At 48.3% G+C, this 27,561-nt stretch overlaps 1 protein-coding gene across 1 annotated transcript in view; it reads left to right on the forward strand.

Moving 5' to 3' along the window:
* The first annotated feature begins 265 nt into the window (after positions 1-265).
* Positions 266-27,561, forward strand: part of LOC138246628 (uncharacterized) — a 99,469-nt gene continuing 72,173 nt past the window's right edge. Inside the window, exon 1 of the mRNA XM_069201340.1 lies at positions 266-482. Within this exon, the coding sequence (XP_069057441.1) occupies positions 416-482 (67 nt within the window). The 5' untranslated portion in view covers positions 266-415. The remainder of the gene's footprint in view (positions 483-27,561) is intronic.

Consider the following 27,561-nt stretch of genomic DNA (forward strand, 5'->3'; position numbering starts at 1 on the left):
TGTCTGCTCACTCATGTGACGTGGCTTCACGCATTGTACAACGAGTATTGCTGCTGACTGCTGTGACGTCACGCAGCATAAAAGGCGTCTGGCTGCTCACTCCTGTGACGTCACGCACTGCACGAGGAGTCTGCCAACTCCTGTGACGTCACAGTGGGCTCGGCTTCCACATTCCAGCGCCGCCTCCACCCACAACAAAGCGCTTGCCTGGTTCGGGCGATCCTCCCTCGGCCCTCCCCTGCCCTCCTCGGGCCCTCCCCATCCTCGGTGCCTCCCACTCACTCCCTCTGGGCTTCCTGGTTCTGGTCACCCTTGGCCCAGAGTCAGCAGGAAGCACCGGAGACACACACAGAGGAGCACCCGGCAGGTGGACCCCGGCTTAGCACGGATCTAGCGCTCAGCGCCCCCCACAGCCATGGCCCTGCGCATCTTCGAAGCGCTGTGCGTCATCCAAGCGCTATGCCTCCTTCCAGCTTGGGCAGGTGAGAAACTTCTCCCTCGCATCACGGGGGTGGTCGGTGGGCCCCGGGGTAGGGAACAGGGGGGCGGCTTCCCACCTGCGCAGGGGCTCGCCCTTACCCTACCTCGTTGCCCCCTAGAGGACCAGGGGGCTGGGGATGGGGCAGGCGGTGTGGGGGATGCACCTGCGCGGTGTGAGATCCGAAAGGGGGCTTGTCGTCGGTGCCAGGCCCACTTTGGGTGCCCTTGGGGCTGGTGTCCACTGTCTCAGTCAACTGAGTCCAGTCTGTAGCTCCCAGTTTCACTTTCAGGGAGCTGTTTGGTCTCTTTCGCTTTCCATCATTCGAGGGCGGTGCAGTGAATTAAGACTGCGCACCACGGAAAGGCAACTAGTTTGTCCTCTGTCCTGTAGGCAAAGCGCAGCTGCTGCCCAAACGGGTAAACTCCAGGTAACAACTTTATAAACAACAAACATTACTACGTGATAACATTGTAGAAGAGTAAACTCACACAAAGGGCCAGAGCAGACGAGTGGGGAGGTAAAAGTGGGGGACAGGTAAAAATAGATGCAAAAGACGACAATGCTTCTCTTCCCCTCAAAAGGAAAACACACAGTTATGTCTCCTAATAACTTGGGCTCGGAAAGAGAAGAGTTTACTCGAACTCTCTGAGCCTGACTGAAGGCACTCATTCCTCCGGGTTACTGCATGCCAGAAGCCGCACTCTTGAGGTTGTGTCCGATGAACTCCATCATTCATGCCCCCCCCCCCCCCTTCCAGGGCTCTAACTTCATCATTCGAGGGACCTTCTGACCACGCCCACACTTTTAGTCACCACAACTGAATCTTCCAGCTCACCCACGTCAACTTCTGTCCTTTGCCGCCTCGCGCACCACACACAGACACCACGGGTGACAACACTGTGAGTGTTCACAATCATAATAGGCTCCCTAGACCTAGAACAAACCTTGTTGACATGTTCATAGACTCCCTTCCCCTCTCACCTCATCAACAACAGAACCAGGAACGCAGACATCCCTGCAGCCATAGCCCTCCCTATGACCATACACTCTGCCAAGGCTTGTTGGAGGAGCGCCCTCCTCATCCCGATCTTCCTTTTAACCCACCATGGCCACCGTTTGGAGTGCGGTTCCCTTCCTTTCAGGAAGCATTCTACTCCTAAACTCTGTTGCACCGCTCCACCTGCCTAGGTTTTGTGGGTGGTACAAAGATCTCCTCACATGAGTCCCACCACACGCTTTTAAAAACTCCTGCGTGTCCACAGAGGTTAACTGAAGCCCATTACTAGTCACCAGTGTCTCCAAATATCCTTCCCTTGCGAATGTGTCTTTGGAAAAAGTCCAAAGCCGCATTAGAGATGCACACCTCAGAGTGCAACCTATCGAGATCAATGCGTGCTTAGCGTCTCACGGTAAGCTACTAAGGGACCTTGACATTTCAGCTGTTACTACCACATATGACATCACAGGAGTGAGTGGTGCAGTTTTAGTCCTTGGACTCTAATTGCTAGAACCTATTGAGCACCCCTCAACCCAACTTTAGTTGATAGCATCAGGTTTTGGTCAACAAAAGAGCATCATCAAAATTCTCTTCTCATTCCAGGATACCCTTCAAGAGCAATTTCCAATTTACTTCTGAATGTTCTAGGGAAATAAATATACTTCCCACCTTGAACAATACCATCAAAAATAAGTTGGTCTATCTGTCAGTTAAGTAATTACAGAAAATTGCTCACTGAATCGTGGCTACTGCATCAAATTCTTTGGTCACGTTCCCGGGCAGACCCAAATGATGCTGTGCCATTCCATCCATCTTCTGGAGATAATATGTGAACTAGCAGCTTACCATCCCTTGTCAACTCTACCTGAGTATTCCAAATATCATTTGTGTAGTGTGGCGCAAACGCATGCTAACATTTCTTTTTCAATCACAGCATACTTCTTCTCTGTGGTGTTCAAGGTGTGTGATGTGAATGCCACACTCCATACTTCTGTGCCACTCTCTGAGCTGACACAGCTCAGGGTCCGAATACGCTAACATCTACAGTGGTCACAGATTTTTCTCTACATAATGAAGTTTCAAGTGGGGTGCATTGACATGAGCTTTTATCCCCTAGTAAGCCCCCACCTCTTTGGGCAACCATTCATTTTGCACAGTCTTTTTCAATATTCTTTTTAAAGGTTCCATCTTGTCTCTGAATTTGTTCACAAACTTGCTTTAATAACCACACAGCAATGCAAAAGACAGCAGTGTTTCAGTGGTGTAAGAATAAAGTGCGTTCAAATGTCATCAACTAAAGATTTCTTCGGGACTATCCCTTCAACCGAAAAGGAGTGTGCCAGGCACTCTATTTCTTTTTTTAAATAATTTACGTTTTTCCTTCTTTAGTGTCAAACCATTCCTTCATAACCTATCACACACACATCTTTGAAGGGTACTTTAAGTTCATCTTCACATCTTGAAAACACCAAAATGACATCTTGGAAACACTTTACAAAATGTTCAGCATTCATGTAAATTTGGTACATGGCCCTTTGAAAAACAGATTCTGCTGACACTAAGTCAAACTTCATCCTTATAAACTGAAAATAGTCCAGGTGGTGTTAAAAATGCGGGAAATGGTTTGGATTCTTCACACAAATTAACCTGGTGGAAGTGGACCTACCCATTGTCATCCGACACAACACAATCTGTTCATGCCGAAACACACATTGACACACACCCAACACACACATACCATTGACCCTGCAAAACTGCACCCACACACCACATAACCACAACAAACAACACAACTACACACTCAGCTACACAATATCACATTTTTTTTCAAGATCTGAGAAACTCATTACATCTCCAAATTCCTCAATGAATTTATCGGCACTAATGGGGTAATCTCACTATTTCTAGATAGCCACTGTAGACATAGTTGCTGTAATTTGAACGTTTTCTGTGAGATTTGGGAAATTTGGGAAAATATTGGAGAGATTGTGTTGTCCTGTGACAACTCTACACAGCCATTGAAGGCCTGGGTTATATTTTGCATTCTGGAACTTGTTGTCTTCTTGTTTGTGTGGTAACTGCTGGACTACAAGAACCAGATGAAAAGAGTGGAGTTGATAGGCCTTGCACCCCTGACTTAATAGAATTTGAAATCTACACCAACCCACTGCCTCCTCACCCCCTCCCCCCCCCCTTTCACCCTGTTTCCTCCCATCCTCTTCCAGAATCCACTCTTCTGGGAATATCCCAGATCAGGCTGGGTGCAAGGTAGATTAGTTATTAAAATGTTCATGGTTGTAAAATGTTATGGCTTTCATTCTTGTTTTCAGCCTTGTGAAGCCCTATGCTTTTGTGTTTCTAGATGTTTAGATCTATCAACTTATCTCCCCTTATGAACATGAAAAAAATTCAGTATATATTTATAAAAAACAGATGTTTTAAAGATTTTTATATTAAAAAAAACTATTTAAAAAACGTTTTTTTATTAATGAGTGAGACATTTTTTCCTTGTTGATTAATACAAAGAGCGCTTTGTTCACCTAGTTGTATTGGTGAATTTCCAAACTGTCTGTGTTTTTTTTTTGTTTTTGTTTTTTAAGATTCATCTTTTATCTTGTTACACAAAGTCCAACACACTGGTCCATGTCTCAGCCAGGGCTGGCAGAAATATGATCATTTCAACCCCATCCTGATGGAACTCCATTGGTTCCCCTTGCCAGCCCGCAGCATCTTCCAACCAGCTAGATCATTTACAAAGCCATTACCACTATTACCCCGCTTATCTTGCAGATAAGCTCACCATCTCTGGTGGTCCTCGGCACACCCGCAGCCGGGTCACCATTAACATGCAGAATAGGCAGTATTAACAAGCATTTGCAATGCAACGGGTCTCGCATTTCTCCAAGTTAGAGCTAATAGCAGTTGTAAACTCCCAACTGGACTTTTCTTGCCTCATTAAATGGAAAAAAAATGAGCGCGATCGCGCTGCTAAACAAGCGAGATCACGCAGCGAAAAAAAGAGAAAAAGTAGTCCACAAACCGGATGGAAAACAGCAAGCCTCGTATGTTTTCAGTAGTTGGTCGCTGCGCTCGAGGAGGGCTAACCACCGGAAAAGGCACGATGTATGCGTGCCTTCCACTAATGAAAGCAAGTGGATTTTAAAAGGCAAGACCACGAACCACTGAAAGACACTGACGTGACATGGATGAGGCTTTGAGCCCTTTTCTAACTACTATAGCGTCTCGCATGTGCAAGCGCATGCTTGCGCAGGCTCGACCCTGAAAAGGAAGAACAAGGCAACCCCCTTTTCCATCACAACTCCATCTGGAAGGCCAGTTTATGCCTCATGCCTCTATTTAACCTGCAGAAAGATGAATCCTGTGGTTCTCTTTAGAGGGAGACAAGTTAATTCCTAAGGACCTTTGAGCTTGCAGGGTCCCTCTTTAATCTTTCTTTAAGGTAAATTGGGTGCCTTCAACTAGAGGGACCCAACTTCATCCTGAAAGCTTATTTCTTCCCAGTGCCTTCCAACTTGCAGGAAGATGCATCCGTTGCTTTCTTCAGCAGGGACACCTCTTCATTCTGCAGGACCTCTTTCCTCCCAGTACCTCTTTAAACAGCAGGAAGGGGCGCCCTTTGCTTCTTCTACAGATACAACCCTTCGTTCTGAGGACCCTGCTACCCCCAGGGCCTTTCTTTACCCCCCAGGAAGATGAATCTGGTGTGCCCTTCCATCAAACCTCTTCATCCGAAGGGCCTTTTGGTGCCTATTTTTTTATTTTCACCTCCCAGTGCCTTTGTTTAGTTTGCAGGTAGACGGCTCATTTGTTTCCTTCTCCGTGGAGTTTTGCACCCAGCGCCAGTGTTTAAAGTGCTGAGGATGACACATGGCGGTTTCTGTTGCTGCCGGGACTCATCGGAATGGTACAGCTTCAGGGCGCTGACAAGAGGGGCCTCTCTGTGCTCACGTGCAGCTGCACCCTCTCCCCAGAATGCTTTGCGCAGAAGGAAGCTTTCCAAAAGTCCCGTGCTTGGCGTCTGTTTTCTTGGCAGACGCTCTTGCTGGAGCGGGTGTCGGGTTTGGCTTTCGGAGTCCACTGCGCTGAAACGAAAGAGAAAGGCCGGGACTGGTGTAAACAGCAACAGGAACAGGCCGGGTCCGAAGTGCACAGGCCGGGTCTGCCCACTGAGACCCTCCCCAGTGGCATGTGACAGCCGACAGGGTGGAGGCCGCGAACCTCTGTGCGCATTTTATGGTCTCTGCGCAGCCTGGGCTGCGCCCTGTCTCCAAACAGCTTCTGCCCATAAAAACATTGCCTTGCTGAACCTTACGCACCGTGACAGTGCAGAGACCAGCAGCACAGTGGGCACGCTGCCCACAACGCAGGGTGCCAGTCTGTAACCGCCTCAGGCTGCCATCGGGCAGATCACCGTGTGCCCTGCACCTTGTGCGGCCCTTGGCTTTCACAAATCATTACCCGGTGTATTTGTCTAATTACTTTAATTGTAGCATAAAAAGACTACAACTCCCAGAATACCTTCTGTGTCACAGAGGAGGTCCTCTGAGCGGTGCAGAGGTCAGGCCCCTTCCAGCTTTTCAGGCAACCTAGCTATAATTCTGCATTTATCAGGTGCCCACTGTGTGTGTATCAGTTTCAGACTCAGGCCAAATCTGCTTCCTGCCCTAGATCTCAGGGCTCCTCCCACCACCTCCTCACCGCCATCTGTGTGGGCTGAGACCAAGACACACATGACAATAGTAGGGGTAGGCAAACATTTCCGCAACACCAGCGGAGTTTGATGTGTTTTGCCCCTTCTACCGTTTGGAGCACGGAGTTCTGGCAAAACTCCACCGACCACCGCATGGCGGGGTTTTACTTCCACACAGCCCGCTACCGTTAAGTTGGCAAGCGTGAGCAAGAATTTGCATCCCCTAGCATGATCTTCGGGAGCTAGAACGCCTCCAGCGAGATTCCCAACTCATGCAGTCGCAAAAGGTTGCATCCGTTTGTGTTGTGAAAGCTACTGCTTGGGTAGAAAATCTAGTCAAGCGTCAGAAAGAATCAACGTCCTGTAGCGCGACACGTGGTGCTGTTTGTGCTGAATTTACAGTGCGGAACAAGCTTCCAGCACAAAAATCAGCACGAGCAGTGCGACATGCCTGAAGTCCGCCCGCTCAGGGAACTCCATGGAATCTCATGGATTTTTATGTAGCTCTGCGGAATTCTGCGGAATGAAACTCTGCGACTTACGCCTAGGCCTAGACAAAGTATTGTAGGCGAGGTGCGCTTTGATTGAGCTGCGGCCTTCGACATGCAGCATCTTGTTGCTTGTGAGTCACAATATCTAAGTTTTAATATCAATCAGCACATTTGTTGACATCGCTGAATCGACCTACATTATGTTTTCAGTTTAAGTAGATGTGGAGATAGCGGAGTAAATCTTCAATAATAATGACATTTTTATTATACAATTTTACAGTTTTTGATCTTAATAGGTGTAGCAGTAACAGTTGTGACCTTTAGACCATTTAATTCTACTCAATGTCTATATCATTTTTTGATCCCACCAGCAGGCAGTATCAAAAGACCTCATGTGAGTTGTACCAAAAATGTACAGTGGGCTTAGACCCACCCACTTGTAACCATTAGTTGACATTCTTATCGCTCCCATTTGCCCCTTACTCATTGGCTTTCCTTCTTCTTCTCCTATTTGTCCCTCCCCTGGAGCATAGCCTCTTTACCATCCTTTCGACTGGAGAACTTGTATCCTTCCACTTTTTGTGTTCTGAGAACTAAATTTTTATTTCTCAGTCAGCACTCCCTTGTGTCCTGCTCACCCTCCAACCCATGCTGTCTGTTGTTTCCCACCCCCTGGCTCTCGATACTTGGACTGCAAAAGCACAGAATCATATATATTTTTGCTGGGGTATGCCAAAAGAGGACACTTTAAAGGTTGTTTCTGTTTTATCTCATGCATTCCACATGTTGCATGAATACACCTGCTTTGGCGTATAGCACCTTTTACCGGGAGGGCCCTGTTACTAGACTCAGCTGGTGTTTGAGGCAGAAGGGGGACTTATCACGATCCAAAAGGAAATATCTCTTCTCCTGGGGGGCCATAAATCTGCTCCCTGTGTTACTGCAGAGCACACAATGGCTGGAGCATGTTTCCGTTCTGAGCCTTCTGAGTCCTGTAGAAAGTAAAATACCTCTTGCCAACATTTTTCTTTTGAATTCTGTCACAAAGTTTTTTTTTTTTAATTATGTTCAGAGTTTCCTGGATGAAAAGTATTTGAAAGATAACATTTGTAATGACTGGAAATATTGAATTCCATTCACAGTTTTGAAATACCTTATGGAATGTTTTTACTTTTCCGCAGTATTTTGAAATGTGTGTATTTTTTTAAACCAAGTTTGCAAACAGTCGATGGCAAAGCCAAGAGCTTGTCACTTCCAATATAAAGGCTAGACCAATTGGCTTAACCAATGCTTGTTATAAAGTACTCTCGCATCCAGTGGGTCTTTTGGAGTGCTATTGAGCAAGGTTGACTTAAAATAAGGCGCTAACGAGCACAGTTTGACCGCTTTTTCTGAGCCCAGTGTTTTTAGTTACATGTGGATCGTCATTTGGTTAGAAACATTTCTGAGGCACCCCCTTCCAGGTGTAGTGGTCCACAAGTGAGTACCAAAGTGAGGGACAGCAGGCGGCCGAGACATACCCTCAAACTTTAGGCTTGATTGACAAAGGTAAACTTAGACCAAAAGTCTAAACTAGGACTAGAAGTCTAACTTCACTACAAGTAAACTTAGACTTTAGGTCTAATCTTCGAGTTTTGGTCTAAGTTTACCTTTGTGAATCAGGCCCTGTCAGTAGATAGGAGCAGCGTTAGATGTACGGAGAGGCCAACTGTAGGCGCCTCAATCGATCGATCAATCAATCAGTGATTTGTTAAGTGTGCTACTCACCTGGAAGGGTCTCAAGGCGCTGGGGGTGGGTGCTACTGCTCGAAGAGCCAGGTCTTGAGGTGCTTCCTGAAGGTCAGCGGGTCCTGGGTCAGACGTGGGTTGATGGGGAGGGAGTTCTAGGTTTTGGCGGCAAGGTGGGAGAAGGATCTGCCGCCGGATCTGGTACGGTGAATGCGGGGGACGGTTGCGAGGGCGAGGTTGGCGGAGCGGAGCTGGCGTGTAGGGATGTGGAAGTTGAGACGCTCGTTGAGGTAGGCTGGTCAGGCGTCATGAAGAGCTTTGTGAGCATGGATCAGGAGCTTGAAGACGATCCTTTTGTTGACGGGGAGCCAGTGGAGGTCTCTGAGGTGGGCTGAGATGTATTTGTGGTGAGGGAGGTTGAGGATGAGTCGTGCTGAGGCGTTCTGGATACGCTGGAGTTTCTTCTGGAGCTTGGCCGTTGTTCCTGCATAGAGGGCGTTGCCGTAGTTGAGTCTACTGCTGACGAGGGTGTGGGTGACCGTTCTTCTGGTTTCCACGGGGATCCATCTGAAGGTCTTGCGGAGCATGCAAAGAGTGTTGTAGCATGAGGATGAGATGGCGCTGACTTGCTTGGGCATGGAGAGCGAAGAGTCCAGTATGAAGCCGAGGTTGCGTGCGTGGGTGGTGGGCTTTGGGGCCGACCCCAGGGTGGCAGGCCACCAGGAGTCGTCCCATGCTGATCTGCTGGGGCCGAAGATGATGATCTCAGTCTTCTCTGAGTTCATCTTGAGGTGGCTTTCTTTTATCCAGTTGGCAATGGCATGAAGTCCGGTGTGGAGTAGCGGTTGCAGGGTCATTCGTGAGAGAGAGGATGAGCTGAGTGTCGTCTGCGTAGGAAACCGTGGGATCGGACGATGTTGGCGAGCGGAGCCATGTAGTCATTGAAGAGGGTGGGGCTGAGTGAGGATCCCTGGGGAACTCCACAGATGGTCTTGGTGGCCTTGGACAGGAAATGGGGGAGGCAGACTCTCTGGGTTCTACCAGATAGGAAGGAGGTGAGCCAGTCCAGGGCTCTGTGGTGAATTCCGACGTCGGAGAGGCGTGTGTGAAGGGTGTGGTGACAGACAGTGTTGAAGGCTGCGGAAAGGTCAAGGAGGATGAGTGCCACGGTTTCCCCTTTGTCGAGCCTGCTCCTGATGTCATCGGTGCAGGCGATAAGGGTGGTCTCGGTGCTGTGGTTCTTGCGGAATCCGGACTTGGAAATGTTGAGTAGGCTGTTGTCCTCCAAGAAGCGGGATAGTTGGTTGTTGACTATCTTCTCGATGACATTCACGGGGAAAGGGAGTAGGGAGATAGGTCTGTAGTTTTTGATGTCTTCGGGGTCAGCTTTGGGCATTTTGAGCAGGGCGTTGACTTCGGCATGTTTCCAGCTCTCTGGGAAGACGGCGGTCTCGAAGGAGCTGTAGATGATGGTCCGGAGCTGGGGAGCGATGATTTGGCTGGCTTTATTGAAGATGTGAGGGAAGGGGTTGGCGGGAGAGCCGGAGTGGATGGTGCTCATAGTCTTGGTGGTTTCCTCATCGTTGGTGGGGGTCCAGGCGTTCAGGAAGTTGGTGTGGCAGGGTGCGTTGGGGTCGACCTCGGCCGTGGTGGTGGTGGAGGACGGTGGTGCGAAGCTTCCATGGATGTCGGTGATCTTGCTGTGAAAGGTGGCGAGGGAGTCGCAGAGGTCTTGCGAGTGGGGTGGGTCGGCGAAGCAGGACTTGGGGTTGGTGAGTTCCTTGATGCCAACTGTAGGCGCCTGGTCAGGAAATCAGGAGTACTTGATGTGCCGAGCTTCTTAAGGGCGGTGTCCTGTGCATTCAGGATCTCACAGAGTATTATATTCAAGAACTTCAGGGCTGGTGAAATGTGCTCACATCTTGTCACCCTGAATATGAATTCAACAGGGACTTGTTGTGCTCTTTGAAGTTTTACTCGTCATTTATTAGCCCTGGAAATTTGAAAAGTTCAAGTAATTAAGGGAATTCAAATAAATGGCCTCAAGGGCAGAGCAGAATTGAGCCCTTTGGGTTTCAGGGCCCAGGGCGCTGCTGGAACCAAAATCTGAAACCTTTGTGCCCTCTCGCAACACTCAACATCCCTGGCTGGTACCCAACCTCTTGCCTGACTCACTATCTGTCCTTCAGTATTCAGCGCCTGATTGGCTGCTTTAGTGTTTCATCAACCGCAGCCAACAAATTCTCTGTTAGCAAAATTGATGCAACCAGTTAAACAGCTCAAGTCGATCAGTGATGCAGCTCCAAACCCCCTGCCAACCTCTCTCCTTCGCTGCCCTTACCTGCAGCATTTTTCATCAGCGCTGCCCCTTACCAGGGCGCCCTCCCATTTTTTTAAAAGTCTCTCGCTATGAGGTACCACCCCTGCTCTTGAATAGTCACCAAGTCCGTCACACAAGACACCTTCCCCTCTCAGCTCGACATGTGCCACACTCTGACACCCTGCCACAACTGAGGAGAAATCACCCGGGCACCTGCAGACCCGAGCACCAACCACCTAACGCCCCCGTCCCACTTCTAGGTGGTCTGAATCTAACACCAGATTTCCTTTACACCCTGGCTTGTACAGGACCACCAGACCCACCAGTCAGTCCTCAGAAACAGCTCTTCTCCAGGCAATGAGTGATACCCTCTACAGCAGGGGCCACATACATGCCTCCCGCCTTGTCAGGCCTGTGCAGGACAGATGCCTACTCTGCAGGACAGATGCCTACTCTGCAGGACAGATGCCTGCTGGACAGATGCCTGCAGCTCAGATCCCTGCAGGACAGGTGCCTGCAGCTCAGAGATCCCTGCAGGACAGGTGCCTGCAGCTCAGAGATCCCTGCAGGACAGGTGCCTGCAGCTCAGAGATCCCTGCAGGACAGGTGCCTGCAGCTCAGAGATCCCTGCAGGACAGGTGCCTGCAGCTCAGAGATCCCTGCAGGACAGGTGCCTGCAGCTCAGAGATCCCTGCAGGACAGGTGCCTGCAGCTCAGAGATCCCTGCAGGACAGGTGCCTGCAGCTCAGAGATCCCTGCAGGACAGGTGCCTGCAGCTCAGAGATCCCTGCAGGACAGGTGCCTGCAGCTCAGAGATCCCTGCAGGACAGGTGCCTGCAGCTCAGATCCCTGCTGGTCAGATGCCTGCAGCCCAGATCCCTGCAGGACAGCCCTCCGCTCCATCCGCATACAAGACCAGCCCAAGTGTCTGTCTCTCCTGCGGAGTTTGTTGCTCCTGACTTCACTGGACAGTTCAAGCTCAGGTTAGACACTTCTTGTTCACAGGTCCTTAAAAACAGAGGACACAATTCTGAGTCGCTTAAGCAGGTAAATGGACGCTTCCCCAGCCTGGGCACAGAAAATCCAGATTTTATTAAAGACCAGGAGGCCCATATGTGATGTAATATTGTAATTGTAATAGAATTTATATAGCACTTACTACCCCTGACGAGGCGGCGAAGCGCTTTTCAGCGAGTAGCACGCTACTCCGGAACCCAAAAGGAATTAGTGGTGGATTAGTATAGGGAAATATGAGTACAGTTTTAGTATTATTATGAGTTAATTTGATCCGCAGATATGTGAGTTTGTTAGTTGGATTGACTGGAGTAATGGAGGGGTGGAGGAGGGAATAATCCAGAAGTGTTAATTGTGTGTTTATGGTAATAGGATTTAGGCTTGGGATGAGTAAAGGAGGGGATGGAGGAGGGAAGAATTTGTGGAAAGGGTTAGGGAGATCATAGTAGCAGGGAGAGATAAATGAGGGAGAATTTAGTAGGGTTGTTTGGGAGATCATGGTAGTAAAGTGAGGTTTGGGTGAGATATATGTGGAAGAGGAGGGGAGAGCTTAGGCAGGGTTATTTAGGAGATGAAAGTAGTAGAATGGATTTGGGATGAGTCAGAGTGGGAATGGAGGATAGATTGATAGAGACATGACATATGGTGATGGGTAGACAAAGTGTGATATAAAATGAGAGCAGGGATTCATAAGTATCTAGTATAACAACTTATCTAGGAGCTATGCAATGACCTATGAACATGTTAAGCATATAATAACATATATATATACACACACACACACAAATGCACACATAAATGTACATACATATACATATTTAAACCATGAGTAAATATACATTATTTAAACAGGTTTAAATAGTATGTGTGTAGTTTATTGTTATGACATAGTAGTGAAACATATTTTCTAAAGAACTATATATAACTAGAATATACACATAATCAGATAAAAAATATTTATCAACATAGCCATATGCAGTCCATAGCTGTTTGAATATGGTGGTTATGAAGGAAAGAGACAACTCTTGAGTAGTTTTCTGAAGACAAGATAGTTATCTGTGGCTCTTATAGTTGGGGGTAATGAATGCCATAGTTTGGCTGCTTGAAGGAAGAAGGATGTACCACCTATAGTATTTTTCTGGTATGGTGGTGTTCTAAGGTGGGGTGCCAATCTTGAGCGGAGGTTTCTTTGTTGAATGTATTTGGTTATTTTGTTTCTGATAAAAAGTGGTCCTGTTCCATGTATAGCTTTGTGGGTGATACAAAGCAGCTTGAAGGTGCATCTTCTCTGGCAACGGGTAGCCAGTGAAGTGCTGTCAAGGCTGGGGAGATGTGGGCTTGTGGCTTTACGTGTAATAGTAGCCTGGCTGCAGAGTTCTGAATACCTTGTAGTTTTTTCATAATAGATAGAGATGATCCATGGTAGAGGCCAGATAGTAGCTTGCCTCTTGTGTGGAAATCCGAGGTGGGGAAAGATGCGTCGTAAAGTCTTCAAGGTGATGAAGCTTGTTTGTGCTAATTTGTCCACTTGGGCATTCATAGTTAATTTGGAGTCCATGGTGATTCCGAGGTTTTTAACTTCCTTGGATTATTGGGGAGGTGGTCTGAGATCATCAGGCCAGGCGCACAGTGGGTCATCATTTTTCCAGTCACCACATATGAGTATTTCTGTTTTGGAGGCATTTAGTTTGAGATGGCTCCAAGTCATCCACTGATCAACGGCTCTGAGGCAACTGAAGATTTCTGAGTTTTCAATGTTTTTGGGGCATTCCAATTTAAGTAGTATTTGTGTGTCATCTGCATAGTTAGAGCATGTGAGATGGAAATTATTGATCAATTCTGGTAATGACATCATGTAGATGTTGAAAAGCAAAGGTGAGATGATTGATCCTTGGGGGACCCCTGCTTTTGTGAGGTAGGGTTGGGACGAGAAGGGGGGCGAATAGATGATATTAGTTCTTTTTTGAAGGTAGGATGTAATCCTTTGGAGTAATTTCCATGCGAGTGTCCGATCTAGGGTGGGGATTTCTTGAAGAGTGTAAAACTTGAGAGTTTGTTGGTTTTCAGATATGTTTGCCAGGCATGTTTCCTCACTGGACACCGTTGGTGGTTTTACGGGTTAATGACAGCTCTTCCTTCCTGTACAAGTTGGGAAGGCCTCAAAACCAGTGGGGTGCAGGGAACCGGCTTCTCCGCTGGTGGTGAGCGGCCTTCACTGCGAGGAAATAAAATGGAAACGTTATAAAAAGCTAAAGCACCTTTAGAAAGCAGTTAGAAATGTGTAAATCGACATTTACTACGTATGCGTAAATGCCAATGCATGTTAATCACACTTGGAGAGCGCTCGTTCACCCGAGGGTGTCATCATGGCGCTATGGCCCAAAGAGAACTGTTCTGCTCATGGGAGACCCCTAAACACATCAACACAAAGCTTCCTTAAACAGCCAGGTTTCCAGTGCAGGTCTGAAAGTCCCCATTGTTGTGAGTGAAGGGATGTGCAACTGAAGTCCAGGCCTTGGGGGCAGGCACTGAGCACCTCGGTGAATTCTTTGAAAGCTAGGATTCTTGCAGCTTCCCAGAAATACTCTTGGGAAATTCTGTGAATTTAAATATATAACAAAAGTACAAGAATTTAAAGCTGTGAGTGTAAATGATATTTTTTTTTGGAATAGGACCCGTAACGCTTCTAACAATATGATTGGTTGCCAACTCTGGGTGTCTCCAGACATTTCCAATAGCAGCCCAGACGGATGGCACAAGGTGTCTTTTGTGTTTCTGCCACTGCACTAAAAATAACCTTTTTATGTATTTATTTGTGTGTCAGAATAAAAAAAAAAACCTGGCCAGCAACAATAAACAGACGAGAATAGTAACCCAAAATAATCCATGCTTAATGTAAAAGTATATGTGTTCGTCCCCCGGTAAAACCCGGGGTGTCCAACCAACTGGGGTGAGCTTGAAGCCGAGGCTGCCAGTTCAGCATTTCCAAAGGCAGTTTGTGACTCTGTTTAATTGTTGCTCTCGCTCGCTCTTAGTAATTTTTCTGGACTCTGGGGTAGTTATAAGGTTTACATGTACCCCAGATCTGGCACAGCGTCGAGAAACTGGGCTCAGAGTGGCCATGGCTGAGCGAGGCTACAGCCAGCCCCTCGTAAACTCAGATCTACACCCTTCGTTCATGTGATGTATGTAAACAGTGCATGAAGTTACAGTCACAAGGTGGAACAACGTATTCAGAGTTGAACGGACTGCTCCCCGTATGACTTGTGTAAGGGTGGGGCGTACTGCTCCCCGTATGACTTGGGTAAGGGTGGAGCGTACTGTTCCCTGTATGACTTGGGTAACAGTTGAGCGTACTGCTCCCCATATGACTTGGGTAACAGTTGAGCGTACTGCTCCCCATATGACTTGGGTAAGGGTGGAGCGTACTGTTCACCGTATGACTTGGGTAACAGTTGAGCGTACTGCTCCCCGTATGACTTGGGTAAGGGTGGAGCGCACTGCTCCCCGTATGACTTGGGTAAGGGTGGAGCGTACTGCTCCCCGTATGACTTGGGTAAGGGTGGAGCGTACTGCTCCCCGTATGACTTGGGTAACAGTTGAGCGTACTGCTCCCCGTATGACTTGGGTAACAGTTGAGCGTACTGCTCCCCATATGACTTGGGTAAGGGTGGAGCGTACTTCTCCCCGTATGACTTGGGAAAGGGTGGAGCGTACTTCTCTCCGTATGACTTGGGTAAGGGTGGGGCGTACTTCTCCCCGTATGACTTGGGTAAGGGTGGGGAGTACTGGTCCCCATATGACTTGGGTAAGAGTTGAACGTACTGGTCCCCATTTGACTTGGGTAAGGGTGGAGCGTACTGCTCCCCATATGACTTGGGTAAGGGTGGAGTGTACGGCTCCCCATATGACTTGGGTAAAGATGGAGCGTACTGCTCCCCGTATGACTTGGGTAAGGGTGGAGCGTGCTGCTCCCCTAGGACGTGGGTAAGGGTGGAGCATACTGCTCCCCCTAGGACGTGGGTAAGGGTGGAGCGTACTGCTTCCCATGTGACTTGGGTAAGGGTGGAGCGTACTGCTCCCTGTATGACTTGGGTAAGGGTGGACTGTACTGCTCCCCGAATGACTTGGGTAGGAGCTGAGCATATTGGTCCCCATATGGCCTGGGTACGAGTTGAGCATACAGGTCCCCAATATGACTTAGATAGGACATGATGATACCAGCCCCTCATTTGAGTTGGATAAGAGTTGTGCGTACAGGTCCTCTATATGACTTAGATAGGAGCTGAGCGTACTTCACCCCCATATGACTTGGACAGGAGTTGAGCGTACTGGTCCCCCTTATGACTTAGATAGGCATTGGCATATCAGCTCCCCACATGACTTGTGTAAGAGTTGAGCATACCGCCCCCCCATGTGACTTAGATAAGAGTTGAGGGTACCGGTCCGCCATATGACCTGAGTAATAGTTGAGCATACTGGTCCCCCATATGACCAGGTTAAGAGTTGAGCTTACCAGCCCCCTGTGTGACTTAGATAAGAGTTGAGGGTACCGCCCTCCCGTTACATAATTATCTCTACCCATATGTACTGATTAAAAGTATTTGTGCCTGATAAGTAAAGTTTCATTTCTCATTTTATCTGAGCCCCTAGTCCTGTCGTCCTTTGCTGTTTAGTTGCACTTACTTGTAAGTCTCTTTTTCTGATGTGTGATAAATAAATGAAGAGCATTTGTGACCACTTAGACCAACTTTGTGGCTGCCTGCTTGTGTAATACAGTTTGTGGTTCCGTCTTGGGTTCCTAGAGGGAGCCCTCATCCGTTGTCTCCACCAGCAAGAAGGTGATAATCTGTCAAGATTGGTAGACGCACACAGCAGATAGGCTCAGAATATCGGGCTTCAGTGGGTTCATGTTGATTGGTTCTGAACATAAACTGTAGCTCTCTCTCACCTCATGTTAATGTGAGGGGGAGTCTGTGTGCTTTGTGGCTTTCAGGGACTGTAATCACATGCTGCTCAGTGCATGCGTGAAACAGGAGAGAGAGAACAACATTCCAAGATTAAAACTTCTTGTGATAGGTAAGTAACTTTGGGCCTGATTTAGGTCTTCGTGGACAGGATTACTCTGCCAGAAACATGATGGCTATCCTGTCTGTTGTATTACGATCCCATTATATCCCATAGAGATTGTAATACAAGGGCGAGAAATCCGTCACATTTATGTTAGTATTCCATCTGCCAAGATGGTAGTCAGGCCCTAAGTTAGGATGCGCTATAGGACGCGCGCTGTTGTCATAGCGTGCAAGTGTACCGCAAATCTTTCTGCTCATTTCTGTGATTTTTGTGACGGAGTAACCCGTCCGCCAAGATCTAAATCCGGCCTGTTGTCTTTCTTGTACCTCTTACTCCAGCTAATGAATGTTTCACACCCTATATGGGTTTATCAATTAACATTTCCCGCCGTTTGTGAGGGTACGGGTGGTCAGGATCAATGGAGGCAGGGGTTTGGGTGAAAGGGGCTGGAGTCTGGTGATAAAAGTTAAACATTGCCAATGTCCATCCGGTTGATCAGATCTTGTTCCAGTTTTTTTTTCTCACCCGGTTTTACTTTCGAGTATAGTGTCTGCTACACACCATTCTCTTACACCTTGCAGCTAAGCCTCCCCAAGGAGAATCCAGTTTAATCGTTTTGTTTTGGAAGTTGTGTTTTTTTTTTTTTTTTTTTTTTTTTTTTTTTTTTCCCCAAACTGTGTTATTAGTTTTTTATGTTTAAATCTGTTTACTACAGGGAGTGCAGAATTATTAGGCAAATGAGTATTTTGACCACATCATCCTCTCTATGCATGTTGTCTTACTCCAAGCTGTATAGGCTTGAAAGCCTACTACCAATTAAGCATATTAGGTGATGTGCATCTCTGTAATGAGAAGGGGTGTGGTCTAATGACATCAACACCCTATATCAGGTGTGCATAATTATTAGGCAACTTCCTTTCCTTTGGCAAAATGGGTCAAAGGAAGGACTTGACAGGCTCAGAAAAGTCAAAAATAGTGAGATATCTTGCAGAGGGATGCAGCACTCTTAAAATTGCAAAGCTTCTGAAGGGTGATCATCGAACAATCAAGCGTTTCATTCAAAATAGTCAACAGGGTCGCAAGAAGCGTGTGGAAAAACCAAGGCGCAAAATAACTGCCCATGAACTGAGAAAAGTCAAGCGTGCAGCTGCCACGATGCCACTTGCCACCAGTTTGGCCATATTTCAGAGCTGCAACATCACTGGAGTGCCCAAAAGCACAAGGTGTGCAATACTCAGAGACATGGCCAAGGTAAGAAAGGCTGAAAGACGACCACCACTGAACAAGACACAAGCTGAAACGTCAAGACTGGGCCAAGAAATATCTCAAGACTGATTTTTATAAGGTTTTATGGACTGATGAAATGAGAGTGAGTCTTGATGGGCCAGATGGATGGGCCCGTGGCTGGATTGGTAAAGGGCAGAGAGCTCCAGTCCGACTCAGACGCCAGCAAGGTGGAGGTGGAGTACTGGTTTGGGCTGGTATCATCAAAGATGAGCTTGTGGGGCCTTTTCGGGTTGAGGATGGAGTCAAGCTCAACTCCCAGTCCTACTGCCAGTTCCTGGAAGACACCTTCTTCAAGCAGTGGTACAGGAAGAAGTCTGCATCCTTCAAGAAAAACATGATTTTCATGCAGGACAATTCTCCATCACACGCGTCCAAGTACTCCACAGCGTGGCTGGCAAGAAAGGGTATAAAAGAAGGAAATCTAATGACATGGCCTCCTTGTTCACCTGATCTGAACCCCATTGAGAACCTGTGGTCCATCATCAAATGTGAGATTTACAAGGAGGGAAAACAGTACACCTCTCTGAACAGTGTCTGGGAGGCTGTGGTTGCTGCTGCACGCAATGTTGATGGTGAACAGATCAAAACACTGACAGAATCCATGGATGGCAGGCTTTTGAGTGTCCTTGCAAAGAAAGGTGGCTATATTGGTCACTGATTTGTTTTTGTTTTGTTTTTGAATGTCAGAAATGTATATTTGTGAATGTTGAGATGTTATATTGGTTTCACTGGTAATAATAAATAATTGAAATGGGTATATATATTTTTTTTGTTAAGTTGCCTAATAATTATGCACAGTAATAGTCACCTGCACACACAGATATCCCCCTAACATAGCTAAAACTAAAAACTACTTCCAAAAATATTCAGCTTTGATATTAATGAGTTTTTTGGGTTCATTGAGAACATGGTTGTTGTTCAATAATAAAATTAATCCTCAAAAATACAACTTGCCTAATAATTCTGCACTCCCTGTAATGTTTGTGGGCATTCGTCCATTACCACAAAGAGAGTTTCTCACTGAACATCAGTCCATGTCTATGGTTGAAGTGTAACATACAGGATTAAGCTATTACAGATCATTTAGTCTTACGCCAGAGATTATCTCCAGATTTCCACTGTATGTCTTGAGGAGACGAAAGCCTAGTAGGGAACATCCAAGAGAAAGGCAAATTCACTGATGCCTTAATCCCATCTGTCTTCACATTAGCTGTCCTGGTCCATCTTGTGTCTCCTCCAGGCTGTTCACTAGCTGCCACCACCAAACTGGGAGAAAGGCCTTTGGGAGTCCACCTGGGTGATCATGACCTGTTTTCCTCTACATATCATTGGCCTTAGAGCAGAATGTGTCACCCACTCTTCCAGGCCCCTCACAAGCAGGCCATTCTTCATAGCAGCCAGAGCTCTTCTTCTTGGTCATATGTCTTGGATAAGATCCAGGACTAGCCGTATGTTGGTGCTACATTTTTCTTCACTGTTGCTATGGTTATAGCATCCTTCTGCCTCGAGGAATGCGAAACCACCATTACTGGAGCTGGTGGTCACCATCCTGGCCTGGATGGAGTGCGGTACAGCGATCGCGCCACTTGATGCAGTGCCCTGAGCCTATGAGCACCATCCACATCCTATGTGCCTCCACTGACAGCTTCCCATCTATTATCATCGCCCGGTTTGGGGACCCCTGAGCTGATTACCCAGTTGCTCTAGTTTCCCATTGAGTCTGAGGATCCATCTGGCACCACCGTTTTAAGGGATGCTGAGTTCCTATTCCAACAGTCGGAGGGATCAGTGGGCTGTCCAGCTCCTGAGCTTCTGAGCTGTTGGCCCCGTTCCAGTTCCATTCTTTGCATCTTGCCTGCAGACCATCTGGTTTCTCCTCCACTGCCTTTACCACCGATAGACCTCACTCAGGGGTGGGTCCCCGTCCCATGGCCTCCCTGGACACTTACCTGCCATTCCTCCAGGTGTCCCATGGTCCAGTGGTCTCTGCTCTGGTGCCATTGCCCTCAGTGTTAATGTCTCCTGTCCTCTGAGCTGGTGGACCTGAGTGGTCGGTGCCTCAGGGCACTGCCAAAAGCACAGCACCATTCCAGTCTTGGCCAGAAGGTGTTTACTATGATGGTCAGGCTACAAGGACAGCAACAGAGGGGAACCTATTGGTCCATCACCAGCCAATCAGGTTGCAGCTCATAGGCAATTCATCAGCATCTCCCTCACCAAGGCCAGGAGCGGTTTTACCGAGACAGGATATTTCTTATGCACTTATTTCTGGCCACTGAGAAATTGCCTGGATTGGCCTTAACGGAATCATGATAGCCATCTCCAGGGTGTCTCAGCGGATGCCATCTCGCTGGTCCATGTAAACAGGGCGCTCCCTTCTGGGGAATGTAACTTCTTTCTTGTGCCTGGCAGCGCTAAGTGAGAATCTGGGAGTTTTTATAATTTCCATCTCTCTTCAAGGCATTTTTAGCTCCTTTGTAGTTACAACACTATACACCTGTCGTGATATCGGGGTGTCGGGTTCTGTGACGTGTATTCCATCGGTGTCTGTGTGTAAAAGTTTATAGAACCTCCGTGCATTGGGGCGGGGCCTAGCTCTAGGGTCTCACTGCCACCAGGGCAGGCCCCTGTCGCTTTCCATCAGGATACCCCGCTTTGCTTGTTTTTTTGCCTCAGTAAAGGCCTTCAGACTTCAAGTAGGCGCTCAAGCCAATTTTCTTTCAACATCACCAAGCCCACCAAATCTCAGCCTTGGGATGATTCCACGTGTAGAATACAGTGGTGGCCACACGGTTCTGGTGGTGACCTACAGGCTTCACTTGTCCACCTTTCACATTGCTAATTTGAATATATAGTGCTGCGGAGTGTGCTGTTGCTTCTTGGAGCTATCTTACCTCTTCTTTCCAATGACACGCTGACCGACGTTCTTATTGACTCGAATCTTGCATATCAGATGTGGTGTCCATTAAAGACGCTGGTTTCCCTTGAAAACAGAGTAGTTTGTTGGTGACAGCCCTGTGACCACCAGATAGGCCAAGGCACCCCCACATAACTGACTGCACAGAGGGTCAGAACCGCAGGACAACATTCCTCGGAAAACTACAGAGAGGAGCTTTCCTTAAAAGTGACAACATCAGGCCTTAGATTTTGGCCATGCTGTCCAGAGACCTGAGTCCTGGCGTGCTTTTCAAGGCTAGTGCCTTGAGGCCTTGCAGGCGTGAGACTGACATGTGATTGCCACAGAAGAAAGCTGCTTGCCCCACAGTAGATGCCAGTGATGTGCTCACTAGAGGCCGCCCCCTGTGGCTGCTAGCTACTACTCTTCGTCAAAGCGCTGGGAAACCCTTTCTGGGTAGCTATGCGCTATATAAGACCTTATAATGATATTAATAGTTATCTGTACTGCCAGGCAGTCTGCCACCTGGCCTGCTGGCCCCAAGGCTTGCTGTGGAACTTGGCCACCTAGGAACAAGTGTTGACGAGTTTTTCACTGTCCTCTGGTTTGTTCCACCGGTGGATGCCCCCAGGAGTGTTTGCACTCCATGCGCTCGACTGACCAGTGTCTCTGGCCTGCTTCACCATGAGACATTTTTACTGCAAGTAAGGGATGAAGAGCTCTCGCTACATCTAAACCAAAAACCTGTGTAGGGGCCTCTGCCTGCAGCCAAACTGGATATTTAGGGATTTTCCGGTAGGCTGGAGGCTAAGGGAGCAGCTTTTATGGTTGAATGAGTTACCTTGATCCAAGCCTGAAAGTGCCCATGGGCCCATGAAGCCACACCCCTTGCCAGTGCCCACACTCAACAGGGTGGCCTGCCTTAGACTGGTCCCATGCTCTCAGTATTGCTTTTGTTGCACTGCAGGTTCACACGTCGAGGCACTGTGGACCCTGGCAGGATAATGGTGCATTACATTGGTGCCAGAGAAGTGTGGACTCTCCAAGGCATGGGCACTTTACGCACTGTGGCTGCATGGCCTCTGGCATGAGGGGCTCTGCAGTGTTGCTTCTGGTGGCGTTGGCATACTCTGTCAATAACAGAACCTGCTAGGGCAATGGTTTATTGTTCATACAAGGGTCCAGGGGGCACTGGCATGGTGAAAGTACTACAGGGTAGATTGGCATCATGAGAGCACCTGTAACCTAGAGAGACCAGTCCTGGCTCATCACAGTGAGCAGCTCTAACAGAGCATCAGTGATAGATAACCCAGACAAGCTGGCATTTTGAGGGATACTGGGGTAAACTGGCACAGCACCCCCAGGAGGCTGGCACATTCCACGTCACATTATGGGGCGCACAGCACATCAGATGGGCTTTCACCGGGCCCACGAACAGTGGTGAGCAGTTCAGAGTTTAGAGTTGGTGGCATTAGACTTCGTATAGAAGGGAATTTACTCAGTGTCCGCCTCCGTCACTTCCGTGTTTTTATTTAGCTCACACTTCCTGTATTTGTTGCTGCTACGTCCCGTGGCAGGCCGTGAATTGTTGCAATAGTTCATTAGTTCCCAAGAGGGCGCTGGCTTGTTAGCCGATGCCACGGACAGGAAATGTTTGCCTGCTCAACTTGACTTGCCAGCTCGGTACCCTGTGAGCGGGTGGTGCCTAGAAGCCGCAGCTCTGCCGAGAAGCAGAGGCGCTGCACTGGTACCTTGACAGGTGCCAGCAGACCAGTTTGGCAGGTTCTTGTGATTTGTAAACACAGACCAGCTGGCACCAGGAGGTGCGGGGACCATGCCAGCCCTGGTGAGGCTGGTCACGGGCAACTGCACACCCGCCTGAAATGTGCCCACAAGGCCACGGGGATGCACCTACCTCGGGGCAGGTGAAAGGAGTTGAGTACTCACCTCAGTAACTGCACGAAGCTGGGCCCCGGAGAGGGCTCGGCGTACCCGGCAGGCCTGGGGTAAGACCAGGCACGGCGGGGGCAGAGGCCTGGGGCAGCAGGCTGTGAAAATGGCATCTCAGGCTGTTCTGTGAGTGCCATTATCAGATCTATGCCAAGCTGCGGCCTCCAAGTGTAAGGCCGGGGCCTCTGAAAGGCTGGTGCAGTCACTCACACCTCAGGCCGGTGCCTCTGAAAGGCTGGTAGAGCTGGTGCAGAGTCACTCACATGCCAGGCCGGTGCCTCTGAAAGGCTGATAGGGCTGGTGCAGAGTCAGTCACACCTCACTCCTGTGCCTCTGAAAGGCTGGTAAGGCTGGTGCAGAGTCAGTCACACTTCACTCCTGTACCTCTGAAAGGCTGGTGCAGAGTCACTCACACGCCAGGCCGGTGCCTCTGAAAGGCTGGTAGGGCTGGTGCAGAGTCACTCACACCTCACTCCTGTGCCTCTGAAAGGCTGGTGCAGAGTCACTCACACGCTAGGCTCTGCCTCTGAAAGGCTGGTACCGTTAGACCCATGACTGGTTCTCATCCGGGCTGACCGCTTACATAGAGGCACTGGCCTCTTGTGGCTTTTCATAGGGAAATTGCAGGGTCTGGTTTCTTAACTTGGCCTTGAAAGGGGAAGCTGGAGTTTCCTCTGCTCCAGTGCAGTGTCACCTAAGGCTAGAGCGGCGCCTCTAGGCACGCATCGCACCGCCGTCACTCACCCACTCTTTTGCAGTATCAAACTCCCTCAGGCCTGGTGCTTTCCTGAGACTTAAGTGGGGGTCACCCCACCTGCCAGCCTTCCCCACCTTCCTCCGTTGATTTCGGTACCGGTGAAGGCCGCATGGCCCCCGTGTGTGGCGGATCTGGGCCTCGCGCTAGAGGTCTGAGCCTTTGCCTAAGGGTCTTATTCTCTGGCTGGGGGACTGAGTCTTGGGTTATGGGGCTCAGTCACAGGTCCATGTATCCTTAAGGGGTCTTGGGCTAGGGGTCTGAGTCTCTGGGTATGGGACTGAGTCTTGGGTTATGGGGCTCAGTCACAGGTCCATGTATCCTTAAGGGGTCTTGGGCTAGGGGTCTGAGTCTCTGGGTATGGGACTGAGTCTTTGGTTATGGGGCTCAGTCACAGGTCCTGGGTCCATATATCATTAAGGGGTCACCTCAGACCCCCCCCACCCTATAAACAACCGCCCCCCCCACCAGCCCTAAAAACAAAACAACACTGCGCCAAAAAAAAATAATAAAAAAAATAATACTCTGACCTCCACCCCTAAAAACAAAACTACCCCACCTCTGCCCCTAAAAATGGACAGGTCCTGGGTCCATATATCCTTCAAGGGTCACCCCAGACCCCCCCCACCCTATAAACAACCGACCCCCCCCACCAGTCCTAAAAACAAAACAACCCGCCCCTAAAAAAAAAAAAATACAAAGACCTCCCCCTAAAACAAAACTACCCCACCTCTGCCCCTAAAAACTGAACTACCCCGACACCCCCAACCAGCCTGAGCCCTAAAACCTTCCCTGACCCCAACCCTATAAACAACCAACCCCCCCACCAACCTTAAAAACCAAACTACCCCGACTCCCTGCCCCAAAAAAACTGAACTACCCTGACCCCCCCCACCCACCCTGAGTCCTAAAACCTTCCCGACCCCCCCCACCCACCCTAAAAACAAAATTGCCCCACCCCTAAAAAAAAATTGCCCAACCACCTCCACCCAAGCCCTTTATCCATCGTACCCCTAAAAACTTCCCCCTACCCTATGCACTACCCTTAAAAGAAAAATCCCAAACATCCCCCACCCCCTAAAAAAAACAAAAAAAAAAAAACCTCCCACCCAAGCCCTTTATCCACCCCACCCCTAAGAACAACCCCCAACTCCACTTCTTTGACCGCGTCCTCCCCGTGGTTAAGGCAGAGAAAAGGCAGTCGTTGTTCCGGCAAGAGTAGTTACGCTCGCGTGGGAAACGTCCGCGTTGTTCCCAATGCGTTGTTCAAGACCCCGGTCCTGAGCCTCGCACTAGGGCTGAGTGTGACGTCCTCGTAGAGTCCTGGTGGAGAGTGTTCTCTTCAAACCCAAGGGTTCCACTCTGTGCTTCTGGTCCCCTCTCTGGCAAGGAGCTGTTCTCCGGCGTTGAATATAAAACGTATCATTCACACCATAGCATTGAATGGGCCAAGAGGCGAGCCCGCGATCATGAGCTGACCTTTGAGAGATCTGAGTGTGAGAACTGTGCTAAGCTCAGCAGAGCGTTGCTGTCTTTGTGAGGAAACTCTCCTCCAGGGTGAAACGTTAGGTGAGGCCCATGTCGCTTTGAGCCCCTGTGCAAGCCTGAACAATGCCTGACCTTATCATCAGCAAGTTATGGTGTGTCGTGTTACATGCATGGTGCATCGCATTGTACGAGGTGGCTATCGATGGCAGGCCGAACGGAAGCACCTTGAACTCGTACAATTGGTCTTTCTGTTGAAACTGGAGAAACTCGTACAACTGGTCGTTCTGTTGAAACTGGAGAAACCTACTTTGCAGAACGGTCGAGTTTGCATCCTTGAGGTCCAACCGGACTGTTTAATCCTGCATCTGAAGATCTTGAAAAAGATGGATACCTTTCGTCTTGAAATACCTTTAGACAATCCAGGAATTGAAACCTCTTGAGTTCAGGACCAGTCTGAACCACTATCCTTTCTTTTGTGCTGGTTCCTTTCAAAGCTAATACAAAATGTTCTAGCTGTCACGTCGAGAATTTTCAGTTCTATAAAGGACAAGTAGGCAAGGATGATGCTTCCCTTTCTTTTTCAGATTTTTACAGCAGCCAATGAACACTTAATAAAATTTAACTACACTTCCATGAAACATATTACATGATAGTCACCCACCAATCACCACATACATGACCTGTCAAATGGGATCCGCACCATCTTGACTGCCTCTTTCTCTGTCGAACAGCACAGCCTTTAATGCACCACCTTTCTTTGGCCGCAACTTTGAAAAAGAAATAACCAAATCCTCAACGGATCCTTCTTTGACTCTTGAACCAAGAACAATCAGACGTTGCATTGTCTAAGGGGACTACTATTGCTGCCCTTATGCACCATTCTGCAACATACGAACTTCAGGACAGACCCCCAAGAACAGCAACTCACTGTTATCCTTGCTCTCCACATCCGAGGAAAGAAATAACGAGTAATACATGTCTCCATCACCCATCAAACGAAACAATTCACTCACCAAGTGTCAATGGAAGGGAATAATTCACAAACAGAATAGTGTACCATGACCAATAATACAACCTATAAATGGTATAATGCATGAAATGTTGGGTGGCATAATGTCCTTAATGGAATTCAAAATTGCGACTGCTAGAAAACGTTGTATTCTGTGCCCGTTCAGGGGGCTCCGATTATGCTTCTTCAAAGCTGCCCACAACAGTAGAGTCCACCTCAACAATGGGTTTACAATAAAATGTTTAAAAGTTGACTCTAAAGACCAGTCTGCTGCCTTTATAATTTATTTTGATCTGGAACCGAAGGCATAGACCTTGGACACCATAGGCCCTCAAGCTGAATACGCTCCAAAAGCAGAGATGTCAACTCCAGCTTCTGATAAAAGCTAGTTTATCCAACTAGCCAGAGTGGCCAAAGGCACAGGTTTAAATGGTTTCTGCAGAGCAATCAATAATTTCCACACTGAATCCTGCCAAAAGTCATGAGTGGCCCATTTGTATTCCTTCAAACAGCAAATCACATACAGCTTAGCATTCTCTGAGGAAGCCAGATACGCAGTGCATTTAGACACTCTCTTACAAGAAATTAAACATAACAACATAGTCAGTTTCGCTGGCAGTTGTTTTCAAGGAAGATCAGAATTATCGGTCCAGTGGTCTAAGAACCGCAAAACAATATACACATCCCATAAGGTGTTATACTGCAGTTGAAGGGAATTGTAGAATCAAATGCCTCTCATTAGCTTACGCACAAAGGGATGCTCCCCGCTTGGCTTTCCATCCATCTGGTGATGGCCTGCTGAAATTGCAGATCGAAAGTTATTAATCTATCTGTACGCCAAACCATTGGTAGCCAATTCAACCACCCTGAATTCTGCTGCCAAGGGATCCAGGCTTGTTTCATTGCACCAGCGTCACCATCTACGCCACGAGGAATAATATTGTTTGTGTACCGGATGGCCATGCATGCAGAATGAAGAAGTCGTCTGTTGAGAAATTTTCAGCACTTGCCAGCGACACCACAAACCCCCAGAGGCGTGAGTTTAATGAGCCCTGTCACCACTAGAAGGTTCCATTGCCCATCAGATGCAACAGCAATGTCGAAAAATGAGAGAGCTGAGCTGGAAGATCACACGAGGGTTGTAGAAGGACTGGAGACAATGCCTGAGTCCTCCAGATTGGAGTCGCCAGAGTCATCTCTGCTCCCTGCCTCTTCACCTGAACCTCTACTCTCTGTATCATCATCAAAGGAGGTTAGGGCATAATAAAGCCTGGTGATCCAGTCCTGTAGAAAATCGTCGGTCACCAGGGCTGGCTCTGCCTGTAAAAGACCTCCAGCTGATAGTTCTGCCTGGATGTGACC

This window comes from Pleurodeles waltl, chromosome 7 (genome assembly GCF_031143425.1).
Source record: "Pleurodeles waltl isolate 20211129_DDA chromosome 7, aPleWal1.hap1.20221129, whole genome shotgun sequence".
In the NCBI taxonomy this organism is placed as follows: Eukaryota; Metazoa; Chordata; class Amphibia; order Caudata; family Salamandridae; genus Pleurodeles; species Pleurodeles waltl.